The 16,143-nt window shown below is 48.1% G+C and overlaps 1 protein-coding gene across 1 annotated transcript; it reads left to right on the top strand.

The window, feature by feature from the left end:
• Nucleotides 1–8,525: 8,525 nt before the first annotated feature.
• LOC121501330 (glutathione S-transferase P-like) lies at nt 8,526–11,598 on the top strand. The gene is made up of 7 exons (XM_041773290.1): nt 8,526–8,645; nt 9,019–9,054; nt 9,361–9,467; nt 9,590–9,677; nt 10,041–10,144; nt 11,027–11,134; nt 11,329–11,598. Coding segments are annotated over exons 1-7 (633 nt in total). The 5' UTR covers nt 8,526–8,644; the 3' UTR covers nt 11,518–11,598.
• Nucleotides 11,599–16,143: the final 4,545 nt, after the last annotated feature.

Raw genomic sequence — 16,143 nt, 5'->3', positions numbered from 1 at the left:
ATAAATAAAATAAAAAAAAATAAAGAAAACATACAAACGGGCAAGAGTCAAATGAAAAGATGAAAAGATGGTCAACACCACTCATCATTAGAGAAATAGAAATCAAAACAAAATGATATATCACTTCACACCTTATCGGAATGGCTAAATTAAAAAACACAAGAAAAACAAATGTTGGTGAGCATATGGAGAAGAAGAAATCCTTGTGTATTGTTGGTGGGAATGCAAGTTGGTGCAGCCACTGTGAAAAACACTACAGAGATTTCTCAAAAAATTAAAAATAGAATTGTCATATGATCCAGTGATGCCATACCTGTGTATTTACCCAAAGAAAATGAAAACACTACTTTGAGTAGATATATGCACCTCTGTGTTTATTGCAACATTATTTACAATAGCCAAGATATGGAAGTGACCCAAGTGTCTGTCCATAGATGAACGGGTAAAGAAAACATGGTATACACATACAATGGAATATTACTTGGCCATAAAAAGAATGAAATCTTGCCATTTGCAACAACATGGATGGATATAGAAAGTATAGTGCTAAGTAAAGTAAGTTAGTCAGAAAAAGACAAATACCATGTGATTTCACTCATATGTGGAATTTAAGAAACGAAACAAGTGAACAAAGAAAAAAGAGACAAAAAAAAAAAAACAGACTCTTAAATATAGAGAACAAACTGCGTTTGCCAGAAAGAGGTGGGTGGGGGGATGGATGAAATAAGTGAAGGGGATTGAGAGTCCACTTCTCTTGATGAGCACTGAGTAACGCATAGAATTATTGAATCATTATATTGTACACCTGAAACTAATATAACAATGTGTGTAAATAAATAAATAAATAAATAAATAAATAAATAAATAAATTTCCCCTGGGGAACCTCAGTGGCCCACAGTCAGTAGAATATGATCTCGGGGTCATGAGTTTAAGCCCCATTGGGCACAGGGTTTATTAAAAAAAAAAAAAACTTCCCCAAAGTAACTCAGGACTCAGCAAACGCATAGGTTCGCTGAGGAACTTAACATAGTTATTCAAACTCCCCAGCCTAGCTTCTTAGATTTGTATCATTAGTCCACAAGCTTGTTGGTGAAGATCAGACCCAACATTGGATGAAACTTGCCCAGTGGAAAATCCCAAAAGGGATTTAGAGAAACAGACCCCTAACTTCTGGCAAGATGCTAGAATACTCACTGGAAATTTCCAAGCCATTACAGTAGCTTTTCCTAAGCCTGTTGATTGGAACAAAATTCAGACTTGAACACAAAAACCTGATGAACCTGTTCATAACTATAGCAATTGGCTGCAGATTGTTTTCAGGGAAAATTCTGGTCTTCTTTGGCTGTTGAGTTCACTTGGGTAGCTTTTTATTCTATTTATTAATGGGCTGAATTGGGATTATTCTCTTCTGTTTAAAAGGACCAGGATGGAAAGGGAAACTATGTCCACTCCAGCTCTAATTAATTTAGCAGAGCAGCTTGACTGCACTATGGATGGTTTGACCCAAAAGGAAGACCAAGAAATCCTTAATTTTCAGCTTCAACAAATGGAGGCCCCTAAACAAAACCAAAATAGTGGTGTCTGCCACTATTGCAGAGAGTCAGGACACTTGGAGAAAGGACAGCTATAAGCTGAAGTACTCCAGATGCCTCAGTCAGCCTTTCCAGTGTCCTAATCCTCGATCACAGGATCTGAGGTACTCCCCATCCTTCCTCTTAATCAGCGCAGAGAAGCATCTTTTCAGATTGGGAAATGGCTCTTTCTATTCTTATTGACATTAGAGCTATACTCTCGGTGTTCAATCTTGCTGCTGTAAAGCGGCCCCTGCCTTGGAGTATTAAAATTACTCAAATAATGGGAGTCTCTGCTAAACCTTAGCATGTGGGACACCTGGGAGGCTCAGCAGTTGAGCGTTTGCCTTTGGCTCAGGGTGTGATCCCGGTCCTGGGATTGTGGCCTGCATCGGGCTCCCTGCCAGGAGCATGCCTCTGTCTATGCCTCTGCTTCTCTCTGTGTGTGTCTCTCATGAATAAATAAATAAAATCCTTAAAACAAACAAACAAACAAACAAACAAACAAACAAATAAATACATCTTAGCACATTTCTGTTTCTAAACTGATTCTCTTCTGTTTAGATCCTCTAAGAGACACCCACCCCTCTCGCCTTAGTTCCTCCACCCCAATTCACTTATTAGGACAAGATTTCTTAGAAAATAATCATGCTAGATTATCCTTCTCCCAAAAGGGGAAACAATTCTAGAGTTTGACAGTAGCAATCAAAGTAGCCAATCGGTGAGTCAAATGACCCTTCAACATCTCTTATTTGCTCCATCTCTGACGGCACTGGGGCTAAGTTCCGGGACATTAGTCAGTTAGCATCTCCTCATGGGCCAAGCCTTCAACTGATACTGGCAAAATCCACAGTGCATCTCCCATTAAAATTCTGATAGATCCCTCAAAACCTCTCCCCAGAATGAATCAATCCTATACATTAAAAAAAAAAAAAAAAGATCCCTTCAAGGTGCCAGGCCCATAAATAAAATATTATAAGGCTCAGGGCTTCAAAAATCCCCTGCTCTTGTCCCTATAATGCTCCTGTACTCTTGTTGTACCTGAGAAAAAAACCCAGTGGCCAAGGATGGAAGTTTGTCCAAGACTCTAAGCCATAAATGGATCCCTCACCACCCTGTTGTTCCTAATCCCCGCACTTTAGTGGCTCCTGTGCCCACTGAAAGCAAATTTTTCACTGTGATCACTTGATGTAGCACTTAGCATCCCTGTGGATAAGGCCAGCCAATATCTTTTGGCCTTCACTCGGGGAGGAGAATAATACACCTGGACAATAATGCCCCAGGGTATCACAGAACTTAATGGCTGATTTGGATGATAGAAAGTTTTCTGGACTCTCTACTTGGTTATAACAGGTACATGACTTGCTTCTCTGCTCTCCACAAACCTATTCAAAGGAAGACAGCATCTACCAGTTAAGACTTTAGGCCAAAATGGACATACATTCTCCAAAAATAAATTGCAGTTTGCTCAAACCCAGGTTCAATATTATGGCACCTGATCTTGGAGCCGGGGCTACATTTAGATCCAGATAGGCTTCATGGCATCCTAATTCCCCCAAATTTAAAACTAAGCACCAGTTACAAGATTTTTTTCAGACTCACTGGCTATTGTTGAAATCACATTCCAAACTTCTTATTGCCCAGCCCCTATGTGTTTTACAAAAAAAAAAAAAAAAAAGGAAAACCCATTTCTATTGTTTGGAAAGATCAGGATGACACAGCTTTTGAAACTTTAAAGATGATTTTTTTAATTAATTAATTTTTTTTAGTAATCTCTACACCCAACATGGAGCTCAAACTCAAAATGCTGAGATCAAGAGTCACATGCTCTTCCGACTGAGCCAGCCAGGTGCTCCTAAAGTAAAGTTTAATAAACCCCCTGCCCTTGGCCATCCTGATTATCAGCTTCCTGCCTTCCCCTTTGTATGTGAGAAGGAAGGGAATGCTCTCAGAGTGCTCATCCAAAAATATGGAACAACCATTGACCCATTGGCTCATAGGGTATGGTAGCCAATGATGGATTCTGGGGCTCGAGGATATGCCCTTACCTCAGAGCCATTCTGCCACTGTCCTTTTTGTTAAGGTCACTGCAGAAATAGTCACAGGGTCCCCCTAACTGTCCTGTGCCCCCTGCAGCCTGAGCCCTCTGATTCTCCTCACACTCAACACCTAGCAGTCACCTCACCTGCTATGAAACCATTCTGCTAACTGTTCCTCACATAGGTTTTTCTTGCTGCAATAACCTTAACCCTGCTACTCTTCCCCTTTTCACTGAGGAGACCCCCTCACCACTGCTTGATGCTGTTAGATCCCCCCTTTGACTCCCCATGACAATTGACAGGAACCTCCTCAAACCAGTGCAGAGTTGTTCATGGTTTATGGATGGTTCTTATTTAAAGGATGAAAAGAGAAAACACTGGGCTATTATAACTCTTTCTGACGTCATCGGGGCAGCACCTTTGTCTTTGGCCACTTCAGTCTTACAGGCTGGGTTATACACCCTTCCTCTGGCTTGTATGTTGGTCACGGGTAAAACCGCAAGCATTTACACCAACAGCTGGTATGTTTTGGCGTTGCTCATGACTTTGGAATGTTATGGAAACAATGAGGTATCCTTACCTCCAGTGGGGATAAAATGTTAAATGGCTCCTATGTCCAAAATGTATTAGATGCCACACACTTGCAGCTGCTCTGTTATTAAGGTTCCTGGGCACTCCACACCCAACCTCCCAGAGTCCAGAGGAAACCACATTGCTGATGTTTCTACCAGAAATGCTCAAGAAAACCAAGAGCTCAACCTCTGTCATGGTCCAAAGGGATGCTCTTCCAAATGACAGTCTAGAAAAAATTTGGTACCAGATGCCCAACAATTGGCCCCAGAGAGGGGAAAACAATATTGGAAATCTAATAATTGTTGGTATGATAAAACGAGAGGACTTTGGTTTCAGCCAAATGTAATCCAGTCCTGCCAGAGACTAAAATTCCCATCGCTAACCATTGTACATGCATTAGATAATTGGTCTACTGATAATATGACACCCTGTAAAAATCAACATTGGTAGGGAAATATTAATAATGCCACATGCTGGGGTACCTGGGGCGTTCAGTCGGTTAAGCATCTGCCTTTGACTCAGGTTATGATCCCGGGAGCCTTGCCCTGGGCTTCCTGCTCAGTGGAGACTGCTTCTCCCTCTGACCCTCCCTCTCTTGCTGTCTCTCTTTCTTTTATAAATAAATAAATAAATAAATAAATAAATAAATAAATAAATAGATAAATAACATCTTTTAAAAAGTAACATCACACACCAAAAATGCCCATCTTGCTTGTCCCACCTATCCAAAATACAGTGAGAAGCCCATCCATACTGCCCCTGGGCATTTAAAATTGCCCAATGGACTATTTGAGGTTTGGCAAATGGATTTTATTCAGCTTGCCCCACCTCATGGACATAAATATGTTTCAATTGTGGGTTGCATGTTTTCTCACTGGACTGAAGCTTTCATTGTAGGCAAGCCATGGCCTCTTTTGTGGCTAAAAATCTTATTTTAGAAAGGTTATTCCTACCTGGGGGAGCTCCTCTGATGCTTCATAGTGGTCGGGGGAACTTACTTCACTGGGCAGGTGTTCTGATAGCTTTGTACTGTTCGACCAGTCCTATAGCACTTTCACCGTGCTTATCATCCTCAGATCTCAGGGCTGGTCAACACACTGAGACATAGTTAAGACTCAACTGGCAAAATTTGTAAAAGCCTTTCCAATACCTCAGCCCAAAGCATTGCCCTTGGTCCTTCAAAGTCTCAAATCTGTCCTCCTTGAAACTCATGGACTTTCATCCTTTGAAATAGTACCAAGGATGTTTAATGCACTTGACCCCTGCCTCCTTTGATCCACAGCTCTTAAAAGGAGATATACTTCAATAAAGTTCTAATTGCTTCTATTGAAAAAAACACACTTTGGTTGAACTTCTTTACAGCATGTTCCCAGGAGACAAAGATATTAAGCCTCACACCTTGCAACAGACAGATTTTTTTTCCTCCATTGGAAAAGACACCTCTAAGATTCTCTTCCAACTCTCTGGGGGAGGGGTTGGGGTAGGGAAAGACCCTACCACATACCATTAGCCAGCCTTGATGTCACTAACTTCAGGGAATCAACTCTTGGATTCATATATAACATCTAAAGAAAGTACCAAAGCTCAGTTGGGCCTGCACATGGATTGGTGAGCTGAAAGCAAAGACTTCCAGTATTTGAAGCAGACCTGGTGGAGACAGCTTTCCCAACGTGAGTGGGCCAGGCCTGTGTGTCCTTGTCTCACTATTATTTCTTTTCTTTTTTTAAAGATTTTATTTATTTATTCATGAGAGACACACACACACAGAGAGAGAGAGAGAGAGAGAGAGAGAGAGAGAGAGAGAGAAGCAGGCTCCATGCAGGGAACCCAATGCAGGACTCCATCCGGAGTCTCCAGTATCACACCCTGGGCCTAAGGCAGGTGCAGAGAGAGAGAGAGAGAGAGAGAGAGAGAGAGAAGCAGGCTCCATGCAGGGAACCCAATGCAGGACTCCATCCGGAGTCTCCAGTATCACACCCTGGGCCTAAGGCAGGTGCCAAACCGCTGAGCCACCCAGGTGTCCCTCACTATTGTTTCTTACTCTATTTTCTCCCTCTTTTCCTCAGAAGATAAGGCTCTCGTGCACATTTCCCAGTCATTGTAAAAAGGTGAAATTGTTAGATTTGTCCCCAGAAACCTTGATATGTGTGCGTATGTATATATATATATATATTATATATATTTGTATATATGTATGTATATATATGTCATATATATGTATATATACACTGCAGGGTGACCAGTATAAATACAGCTGTTTATAAGTTTACTGACATACCTATACATCTAGGTAATCTTGTATCTAAGTCTTGGGTGAAGGGTGCTAATACTTCTATACTGGCCTATGGGTTGACCCATGCTAGTACATATGAGGGAGCCCTCTGCATGTCCCCTGGCTACTCTAAATGTGGAGGTTTTGACAATGATGTCTATGCTAGGGCAACTTATTGTCCCAGCTGGAGGGTAAAAAGGGCTATGTGCTCTTGCTGTGTTTACCATTCTATTTTCTTTCCACAACAAATCAGAAGCCTCTCACTGGTCTACCCCATTGGTTCTCCACAGCTGCCTGGAACGGGAGTTCCCAGGAGATGGACGTGATTCTGGGACTGCCTCCACAGGAAGAACTTTTCTCCCCAGGGTCAGAATAAGTGCCAATGAAAACATGATTAGAAATCTCTCCCTAACATCAAGAGGGCAGGCCAATTCCACAGCCCAAAGAGCCACAGTCCCAACTCAATTTGTTTGCCTAAGGTAGTTGGAGGCAATTGCACAATCCTGGATTGTGTCTGTGTGATAGCATACAGCACGTCTAGCTACATGCGGATAAACTCAGATGAAGTGAAACCCGATTGCACAAAATTACAGAACAAGCACATTGGCTAAAGTAAATTTCACCTGATTCTCTGTGGTCCTTTCATGTGTTCATTAGCTACCTTCAGGCTTAGGATAGTGGCTCAGAACCATCATTACAATTTAGAATTGTCATGTTTGCCTTTAATTATATTTTGTATCACTTAATTTTACTTTGTATAATTTAACTATGCTCTGTATAATTACTTTTAAGTTCTGTAGCTATGGTTTGTCAAATCATTGTAGAAACATGTACCCAATAAGGTGGTGCTGTTCAACACTTTGAGATGATTCACAATGCGCAGGACCTTGAAAAGATGAAGACTTTAGATGGGAAATCCCGAGTGCTCCGTCTTACCATTCCTTGTTACTTGAATGCAGCCTCAGGGGTTTTGGATATGTGTACTTTCCCTCCAATGTGGGACGTGACACCCAAGAAAAGCCCTTCCTGGCACCAAAGGACAAAAGTCGCTGAATTTTGGAAAACCTGACTCTTGATCAGGGATGCTTGGGGCCAGGTGGGGGGAAGATCTTGATCAAAAGGGATAAATGTAAACCTGAATAAAGAAAACCTCGTTTAGGGGACCCCTGGGTGGCGCAGCGGTTTGGCGCCTGCCTTTGGCCCAGGGCGCGATCCTGGAGACCCGGGATCGAATCCCACATCAGGCTCCCGGTGCATGGAGCCTGCTTCTTCCTCCGCCTGTGTCTCTGCCTTTCTCTCTCTCTCTGTGACTATCATAAATAAATAAAAATTTAAAAAAATAAAAAGAAAGTGGAAAATGTTTAAAAAAAAAAAAAAAAGAAAAAAGAAAACCTCGTTTAAAATGCGGTGGGGCTGGGGGGGGGTGTCTCACTTAGGACCGCTCCTGGTCAGCTGTGGACAGCAATGGGAAGACTCCCATTCTACTACCCCAGCAGGAGGAAAATAGAGATTTTTCTCCCCCTTTGCCAATAAGCCCAGCCAATGAGAAACTGTCATAACTCGGCCAACTCACCACCTCCCGCCTTCCAGTAGACCTTTCAAAGCAGCCCCCCCTACTCCCTCCTTTTTCTCAGGTGGTGTTTCTGTCTAACCCCCTGGCGTCGCCCAGGGTTTCACCACAGCTTGCCTGTCTCCAATAATGCTGCTTTGCTATTCCTGAATAAACCCAATTTGCTGGTAAAATAACTGCCTGTTCTGTTGTGAAGGTGGACAAAGGGTTTGTGCCTCTGAGGTCTGACAACCAAGCAGGGCTAGAGGCTGCAATCGGCAAACCCCAAGGCCCCTGGGAGCTTCGGCAGCGGGTGCCCTCGCCCTCGCCCTCGCCCCTGCCCTCGCCCCCGCCCCCGCCCTCGAGCCCCCAGCGCCAGGCCGAGGATCCGCACGTCCTGCGGGAGGGCGGCGGGCGCAGGGGGGCGGGGGGCTCGGGCGGGGGGCGCCGGCAGGGTTCGGGTCCCGCAGGGGAGTGGGGAGCCGGACTTCCGGAGCGCGGTGAGTCAGCACTGGGGCGGGACGGGGCGGAACGGGACGGGGTGGGAGGGACGACCCTTAATAAGGCTGGAGGCCTGGCCGGGGCCTGAGCTGTGCTGCCGCCGCCACCGCCACCGCCACCGCCACCCGCGCTGCAACCAGTGAGTCCCTGCCGCCTGGGCCTGCTTGGGGAGGGGCTGGTGCTCCCGGGCGCCTCGGAATGCTCCCGGCTGGAGGCCGGACCGCTGGCTCCGGGTCAGAGTTCCTGGAAGGCCCTGCAAGGCCGTGCACCCCCTCCGCCCCTCGCCGCAGCGCCGGGATGGGGATCCAGGGGGCCCACGGGGCCAGCAGCGTGCAGGTGGGGCTTGGGGGGGAGCGGGGAGGGCTGGGCGCCTCCAGTGCAGAGACGGGCTCCTAGGGTCCCGGGGTGAGCACAGCAGGAAATGAGGCTCCAGGGATGACAGATTGGTGCTCGCTCTCCCTCTGTAACATCCTTCCACCGGCCTCTAACAAATTTCTCTCCCTCTGCTGCAGTGCCACCCTACACCATCATCTACTTCCCTGTTCGAGGTAGGGGCCCCATGACTGGGAGCTGAGGGAGACAGAGGTTGGGGCTGCAGCCAACGCCCCTTTACCCCCTGAGGGAGAGCCCAAGACCTCCACCGCACCCCTCCATCACGTGGGTACTAGCTGGGGCCTCCTTCCCTGTGCCCCTGAGCTCCCTAGGCTGGAGTATCCAGCCTCCTCACCGTGGCCAATCCCCTCCCTAGTCCAGTGAGGTCATTGGAGCAGTCCCTGCCCCCATGGGCCCTCCCGAGGGTGCTATGAGCCTGGGGTCTCTGCACACATCCAACCAGCCAATTCCCCTTCCCCCAGGGCGCTGTGAGGCCATGCGCATGCTGCTGGCTGACCAGGGCCAGAGCTGGAAGGAGGAGGTGGTGACCATGGAGACCTGGATGAAGGGCTCACTCAAGGCCTCCTGTGTGAGTGACTGTGCCCAGAGGGGGTCAGGGGCTGGGCCACTGTGGGGCAACGCCACTGTGGGGCAGCGCCACTGTGGGGCAGCCAAGCTCAGCACTGCTGACAGAGCTGTGCCACCCTCCAGCTGTACGGGCAGCTCCCCAAGTTCCAGGACGGAGACCTCACCCTGTACCAGTCCAATGCCATCCTGCGACACCTGGGCCGCTCCCTTGGTGAGTCTTGAGGCTGCAGGTGGCCCAGGGCAGGGGTGGAGAAGCATCAGCCCAGTGTTCCCTCACATCTTGGTGCCTGCCCTCTGAACCTCTTTCACTTAAATCAAGCTGCCTGGTAACACCATGGAATGGAGGCAACAGAGGCATGAGGAGGTTATATAAATTGCCCACTGTCAACCCCAGGTCTGCCTACCTTGCACTGCCACACTGGCTCTTGCTAAGTTCTGAGCACTTAGTACTATGCATCAGGACTGTCCCTTCTGGCCACATCTTCCTTCTCACCCCCTGGCTGTGCCCACAGGCAATGGCCTGGCAGGAGTGTGTCAGGTGGCTAGTTCTGCATTTTGCTCTCCTGCCACCCAGGGCTCTACGGGAAGGACCACCAGGAGGCGGCCTTGCTGGATGTAGTGAACGATGGTGTGGAGGATCTCCGCTGCAAATACGCCCTCCTCATCTACACTAACTATGTGAGCCCAGGCACAGGGTGTAGACACGGGAGGTGGGCACAATGTGGGGGGGATTGGGAATGGGGATGGCGCGAACAAAGGTGTCCTGTATTCTCACCCTATTTCTCAGCCTTCATGTGGCTCTGGCCCAGCCTTCCTCCTGAGTCAAGGTCCCTGGGCTGGGTTGGGCTCAGTGCCAAGGACCGGGAACTGTTAGGAACGAGACCTAGCCCTCACCCTCACTGCTGGGGGTGGACCCAGTCAAGTAGAGGGCAATGGCACAACCTGCAAGGGCAGGAGCCATACCTGGTTCCTGATAGCCTGGTCTGCAGAGGGCAGGGCTTGGAGGAGGAGGAGCTGCAGCCAGCCCCTGAAAGGGAGTGCTGGCACTTCCAGCGGCATAAAGTATGAAGACATGGAGTGCATTTGGGGATCAGGGACCAGAAGAGCAGAGGCAAGTCATGTGTGTACCTATAGGAGAGGGAGAGGGAAAGTCAGGAGTTGGAGCTGGAGCTGGATGAGCAACCGGTCCAGGCCCGAGAGCCTTGATTCTTCTGGTTGGATAACCGCTGATGGGAGTGGGGGAGCCACCGAGGAGTCAAAGCAGAGCCGTGTCCAATGTGAGGTCTAGAAGGATCTTCTGAGGCTTTTGGAGTAGGGATCATGGCAGAGGTGGAAAAGTGGGAATGGGGTAGAGAAGAATCAGCAGCTGACCTGGACAGGATGTGGCAGTGGCTTGTGGTTGAGGAGTGAGCAGAGGAGCATCAAGGGCTCTGACCTGGGTGGGTGGTGATTCACTGAAATGGGGGGCAAACAGAAGGGGCATCTGAGGGCTGGGGCAGGGGCTGGGGCAGGCAGCAGTGAGGATCAGGAGGGTAACATGCAGCGGTATCTTTCTGGCAGGAGGCAGGAAAGGAGGAGTATGTGAAGGCATTACCAGGTTACCTGAAGCCTTTTGAAACGCTGTTGTCCCAGAATGAGGGGGGCCAGGCCTTCATCGTGGGCAACCAGGTGAGCATCTGACCCTGTCCTACCCCCTCTGCACCGTTCTCTTCTTAAAGATGGTACATAGATGCAGAGGGAACGCATAAACGCTTTACTCAGCAAAACTAGGCAGACTTAGGGAACAGCTCAGACTCCCTGTCCCCGCTGACCGCCATGCCCCCATTTGCTGAGTCCCTGGCCCCCTGCCCTCTGCCCTGCAGATCTCCTTCGCGGACTACAACCTGCTGGACTTGCTGCTGATTCACCAGGTCCTGGCCCCCAGCTGCCTGGACTCCTTCCCCCTGCTCTCGGCCTATGTGGCGCGCCTCAGCGCCAGACCCAAGCTCAAAGCATTCCTGTCGTCCCCCGAGCACGTGAACCGCCCTATCAATGGCAACGGGAAGCAGTGAGAGCTTGTAGAACCCTGGGCGGGAAGCTGGGGGGCTGCCTGACTTCCTTTCTCCCTGACCAATAAAATTTTCAAGTGAGAAGCAGTGTTGTGAGCATTGAGTTTCTTGTGGGGAGGGCTCTCAGATCCTCAACAGTCAGGTTCAGGGGAGGGAGGGGGCAGCCAATTCGGATGCTGGAATCCTAAAACACATCAGAGTTTCTTCTTAGGGTTCTCAACCTAGTGTTTACTGAACTCCAGGAACAGGAATAAAGAGAAAAAAAAAAAATACCAGTAAGAAAACTAACTATGGTTTCTGGCCTGGAGGTGCCCGCAGTCTAGAGGGAGAAAAGCCTCCCTTATATAAACTTATGGGGATCCCTGGGTGGCTCAGCGGTTTAGCGCCTGCCTTCAGCCTAGGGCCTGATCCTGGAGTCCCGGGATCGAGTCCCACATCAGGCTCCCTGCATGGAGCCTGCTTCTCTCTGCCTGTGTCTCTCTCTCATTCTCTCTCTCTCTCTCTCTCTCTGTGTGTGTGTGTGCGTGTGTGTGTCTCTCATGAATAAATAAATAAAATCTTTAAAAAAAATAAACTTATGCTTATGGGCAGGCCGCCTGCCACATGCCCTCCGTCCATGACAGCAGAGACCCGGAGCCAAGGGGCCTGGGGTGAGGAGGGGTGTGGGTAGGAGCACAGGAGCTCCGGGTAGCCCTTGGTTGGGTTGGCAGGAGGGTGAGTTGCGTCTGCTCAGGGAAGGGCCCTCCTGGCTTTCTCCTGCATCTTGGGCGATCCAGGTGGCTCTCCCAGGCTGTTTTTTACCAATCCATGTCAGCCGGGCCAAGAGAAACAACACAGCCTGGGAGAGCTGGCAGTGGCCTCTCCACAGTGGTGAGAGGTCTGTTGGTGGGTGAGAAGACCATCACAGAGTTTAAGTGATTCGCTGATGTGTGAGCCAAGACACTACCAAGGTTATTCATTGTATTGCTTATGATCACAACAGGGTGAAAGATCCTGTTGTGAAAGAACGGTCCATCAACAGGAGACTGGCTGCATCAGAGGCGCATACCCCCTGGGTTATGCCGCTGTACAAAAGCCTGGAGGAGGCTTGGACCGGGCTTCTCTGGCTCATGGCAGGCTGGAGCCACTGAGCACAGCCCTCTTTGCAAGAGATCTTTTTCTGCTGTTCACCTGTCAGCCTGGAAATGACCCTTCCCTGTCCCCCTTGCAGTTGGGAGGGTCCTTGTGACACACTCTGGCCTGCAGGCTGGGAGCAGGGTGAGGGAATCACTTGGCAGTGCAAGAGCCCAGCTCTGTCCCCTGCCACTGTGACTGGTAATGGCAGCCTCCGTCCAGCACAGGAGCAGAGCCCCCACTAATGTGGAGGGTACATGGTGTGGCTGAGCAATAATCTTGTGGTTTTACCTTAAGTTCCAGTATTTAAAAAAAAAAGTTTTTTTTAAAGGTTTTATTTATTTATTCATGAGAGACACACAGAGAGGCAGAGACACAGGCAGAGGGAGAAGCAGGCTCCACACAGGGAGCCTCATGTGGGACTTGATCCCAGGTCTCCAGGATCATGCCCTGGGCCAAAGGCGGGCGCCAAACCGCTGAGCCACCCAGGGATCCCAAGTTCCCATATTTTAGATCTGCTGTTACTACAGCACAATCTGACCCATCCTGTCTGGTCCGTGCCTCATTCTCAGGCTAAGAGTATCTGGTCCCCACCCAGCTTTTTCCTGCCTCTGAAGGTGATCGCGGAGGAGTTGAGGAGGGCTTGAGGGAGAGGGCTGTGGGAGTACTCCCCATGCCAAAGCCAGGCCTCTCTGCCCCCAGACTAGACCCCGAGAGCAGCCAGCAAGGGGCAGCTAGAGTTCCCTCTGGGAGCAGGAAGACCCCGGCTGAAGGAGGTGATTGGACCTCTGGCTACAGGCCAGGAGAAAGTGGAACCGATGGACCAGCCTTCTCCAGGGGCTGTAGGCACCCCGGTTGCTACTCCCGGGGGCAGCGCTTGGCCTGAAGACACTGGCCAGGTGATGTGGCCCCTGGTCGGAGGACAGTGCAGGAGGATTTCAGAGCCAGGCCCTGCCTGCTCCTTCTGCCCTTCCTGGGGCGCTAAATTGTTCTTGAACATCTTGCCCATTGCATCCCAAAGGCCCCGTCCCTGCGGACTGGTGGAGACTCGTCTGTCCTCCATCTTTTTTTTTTTTTTTTTAATTTTTTAAAAAAAGATTTTATTTATTCATGAGAGAGAGGCAGAGACATAGGCAGAGAGAGAAGCAGGCTCCCTTCGAGGAGCCTGATGTGGGACTCAATCCCAAGACTCCAGGATCATAACCTGAGCCAAAGGCAGACACTCAACCACTGAGCCACCCAGGTGCCCCTGTCCTCCATCTTCCTCCACACCAGCACCTCCCGCATCTTCCGCCTGGGAGCCACTTCCCGCATAGCTGGTTCTATCAGTCCTCTGGATATAAAGAACAGCAAATGGAAGTAAGCAGTGCTGTTTACCCAGACTCACTAGCAAGAGTGCTGGCTGCCACCCCTTGTGTTTGGCAGAGACAGGCAGGCAGAGGATTTGGGAGGACAAAGGAGACTTCAGCGTGCCCTAGATAGGGGCTGCCAGCCTGGTGAAGCAGTGGGTAGGCTTAGTAGAAGTGGGGTGTCCACTCTCACCATGCTATTCAACATAGTATTAGAAGTCCTAGCCTCAGCAATCAGACAACAAAAAGAAAGAAAAGGCATTCAAATTGGCAAAGACAAAGTCAAACACTCCCTCTTTGCAGATGACATGATAGTGTACATAGAAAACCCAAAAGACTCTACCCCAAGATTGCTAGAACTCATACAGCAATTTGGCAGTGTGGCAGGATACAAAATCAATGCCCAGAAATCAGTGGCATTTCTCTACACTAACAATGAAACTGAAGAAAGAGAAATTAAGGAATCAATCCCATTTACAATTGCACCCAAAAGCGTAAGATACCTAGGAATAAACCTAACCAAGGAGGTAAAGGATCTATATCCTAAAAACTACAGAACACTTCTGAAAGAAGTTGAAGGAGACACAAAGAGATGGAAAAATATTCCATGCTCATGGATTGGAAGAATGAATATTGTGAAAATGTCAATGCTACCCAGGCAATTTACACATTTAATGCAATCCCTGTCACAATACCATGGATTTTCTTCAGAGAGTTGGAACAAACAATCTTAAGATTTGTGTGGAATCAGAAAAGACCCTGAATAGCCAGGGAAATATTGAAAAAGAAAATCAGAGCCAGGGGCATCACAATGCCCGATTTCAAGTTGTACCACAAAGCTGTGATCATCAAGACAGTGTGGTACTGGCACAAAAACAGACACATAGACCAATGGAACAGAATAGAGAATCCAGAAATGGGCCCTCAACTGTATGATCAACTAATATTTGACAAAGCAGGAAAGACTATCCACTGGAAAAAGAACAGTCTCTTTAATTATTGGTGCTCGGAAAATTGGACAGCTATGTGCAGAAGAATGAAACTAGACCATTCTCTTACAACATACACAAAGATAAACTCAAAATGGATGAAAGATCTAAATGTGAAACAAGAATCCATCAAAATCTAGAGGAGAACACAGGCAACACCCTTTTTGACCTTGGCCACAGCAACTTCTTGTACGATACATCTATGAAGTCAAACCAAAGCAAAAATGAACTATTGGGACTTAAACAAGGTAAAAAGCTTCTGCACAAGCAAAAGAAACAGTCAACAAAACTAAAAGACAACCTACAGAATGGGAGATCAAATAAAGGGCTAGTATCCAAGATCTATAAAGAACTTATTAAACTCAACAGCAAAGAAACAAACAATCCAATCATGAAATGGGCAAAAGACATGATGAGAAATTTCACCAAAGAAGACATACACATGGCCAACAAACACAGGAGAAAATGCTCCGCTTCACTGGCTATCAGGGAAATACAAATCAGAACCACAATAAGATCCCACCTCACACCAGTGAGAATGGGGAAAATGAACAAGACAGGAACAACAAATGTTGGAGAGGACATGGAGAAAGGGGAACCCTCCTGCACTGTTGGTTGGAATGTGAACTGGTGCAGCCACTCTGGAAAACTGTGTGGAGGTTCCTCAAAGAGTTAAAAATAGACCTGCCCTACGACCCGCAATTGCACTGCTGGGGATTTACCCCAAAGATACAGATGCAGTGAAACGGCAGGACACCTGCACCCCAATGTTTATAGCAACAATGTCCACAATAGCCAAACTGTGGAAGGAGCCTCGGTGTCCATCGACAGATGAATGGATAAAGAAGATGTGGTCTATGTATACAGTGGAATATTACTCAGTCATTAGAAATGACAAATAGGGGATCCCTGGGTGGCGCAGCGGTTTGGCGCCTGCCTTTGGCCCAGGGCGCGATCCTGGAGACCCGGGATCGAATCCCACATCGGGCTCCCGGTGCATGGAGCCTGCTTCTCCCTCTGCCTGTGTCTCTACCTCTCTCTCTTTCTCTCTGTATGACTATCATAAATAAATAAAATTAAAAAAAAAAAAAAAAAAAAAAAGAAATGACAAATACCCACCATTTGCTTCGACGTGGATGGAACTGGAGGGTATTATGCTGAGTGAAGTAAGTCAATTG

The sequence above is a fragment of the Vulpes lagopus genome, chromosome 11 (assembly GCF_018345385.1).
Source record: "Vulpes lagopus strain Blue_001 chromosome 11, ASM1834538v1, whole genome shotgun sequence".
Classification (NCBI taxonomy): domain Eukaryota; kingdom Metazoa; phylum Chordata; class Mammalia; order Carnivora; family Canidae; genus Vulpes; species Vulpes lagopus.
Note: the sequence above shows the minus strand (reverse complement) of the source record. Positions and strands in the feature narration are given on the sequence as shown.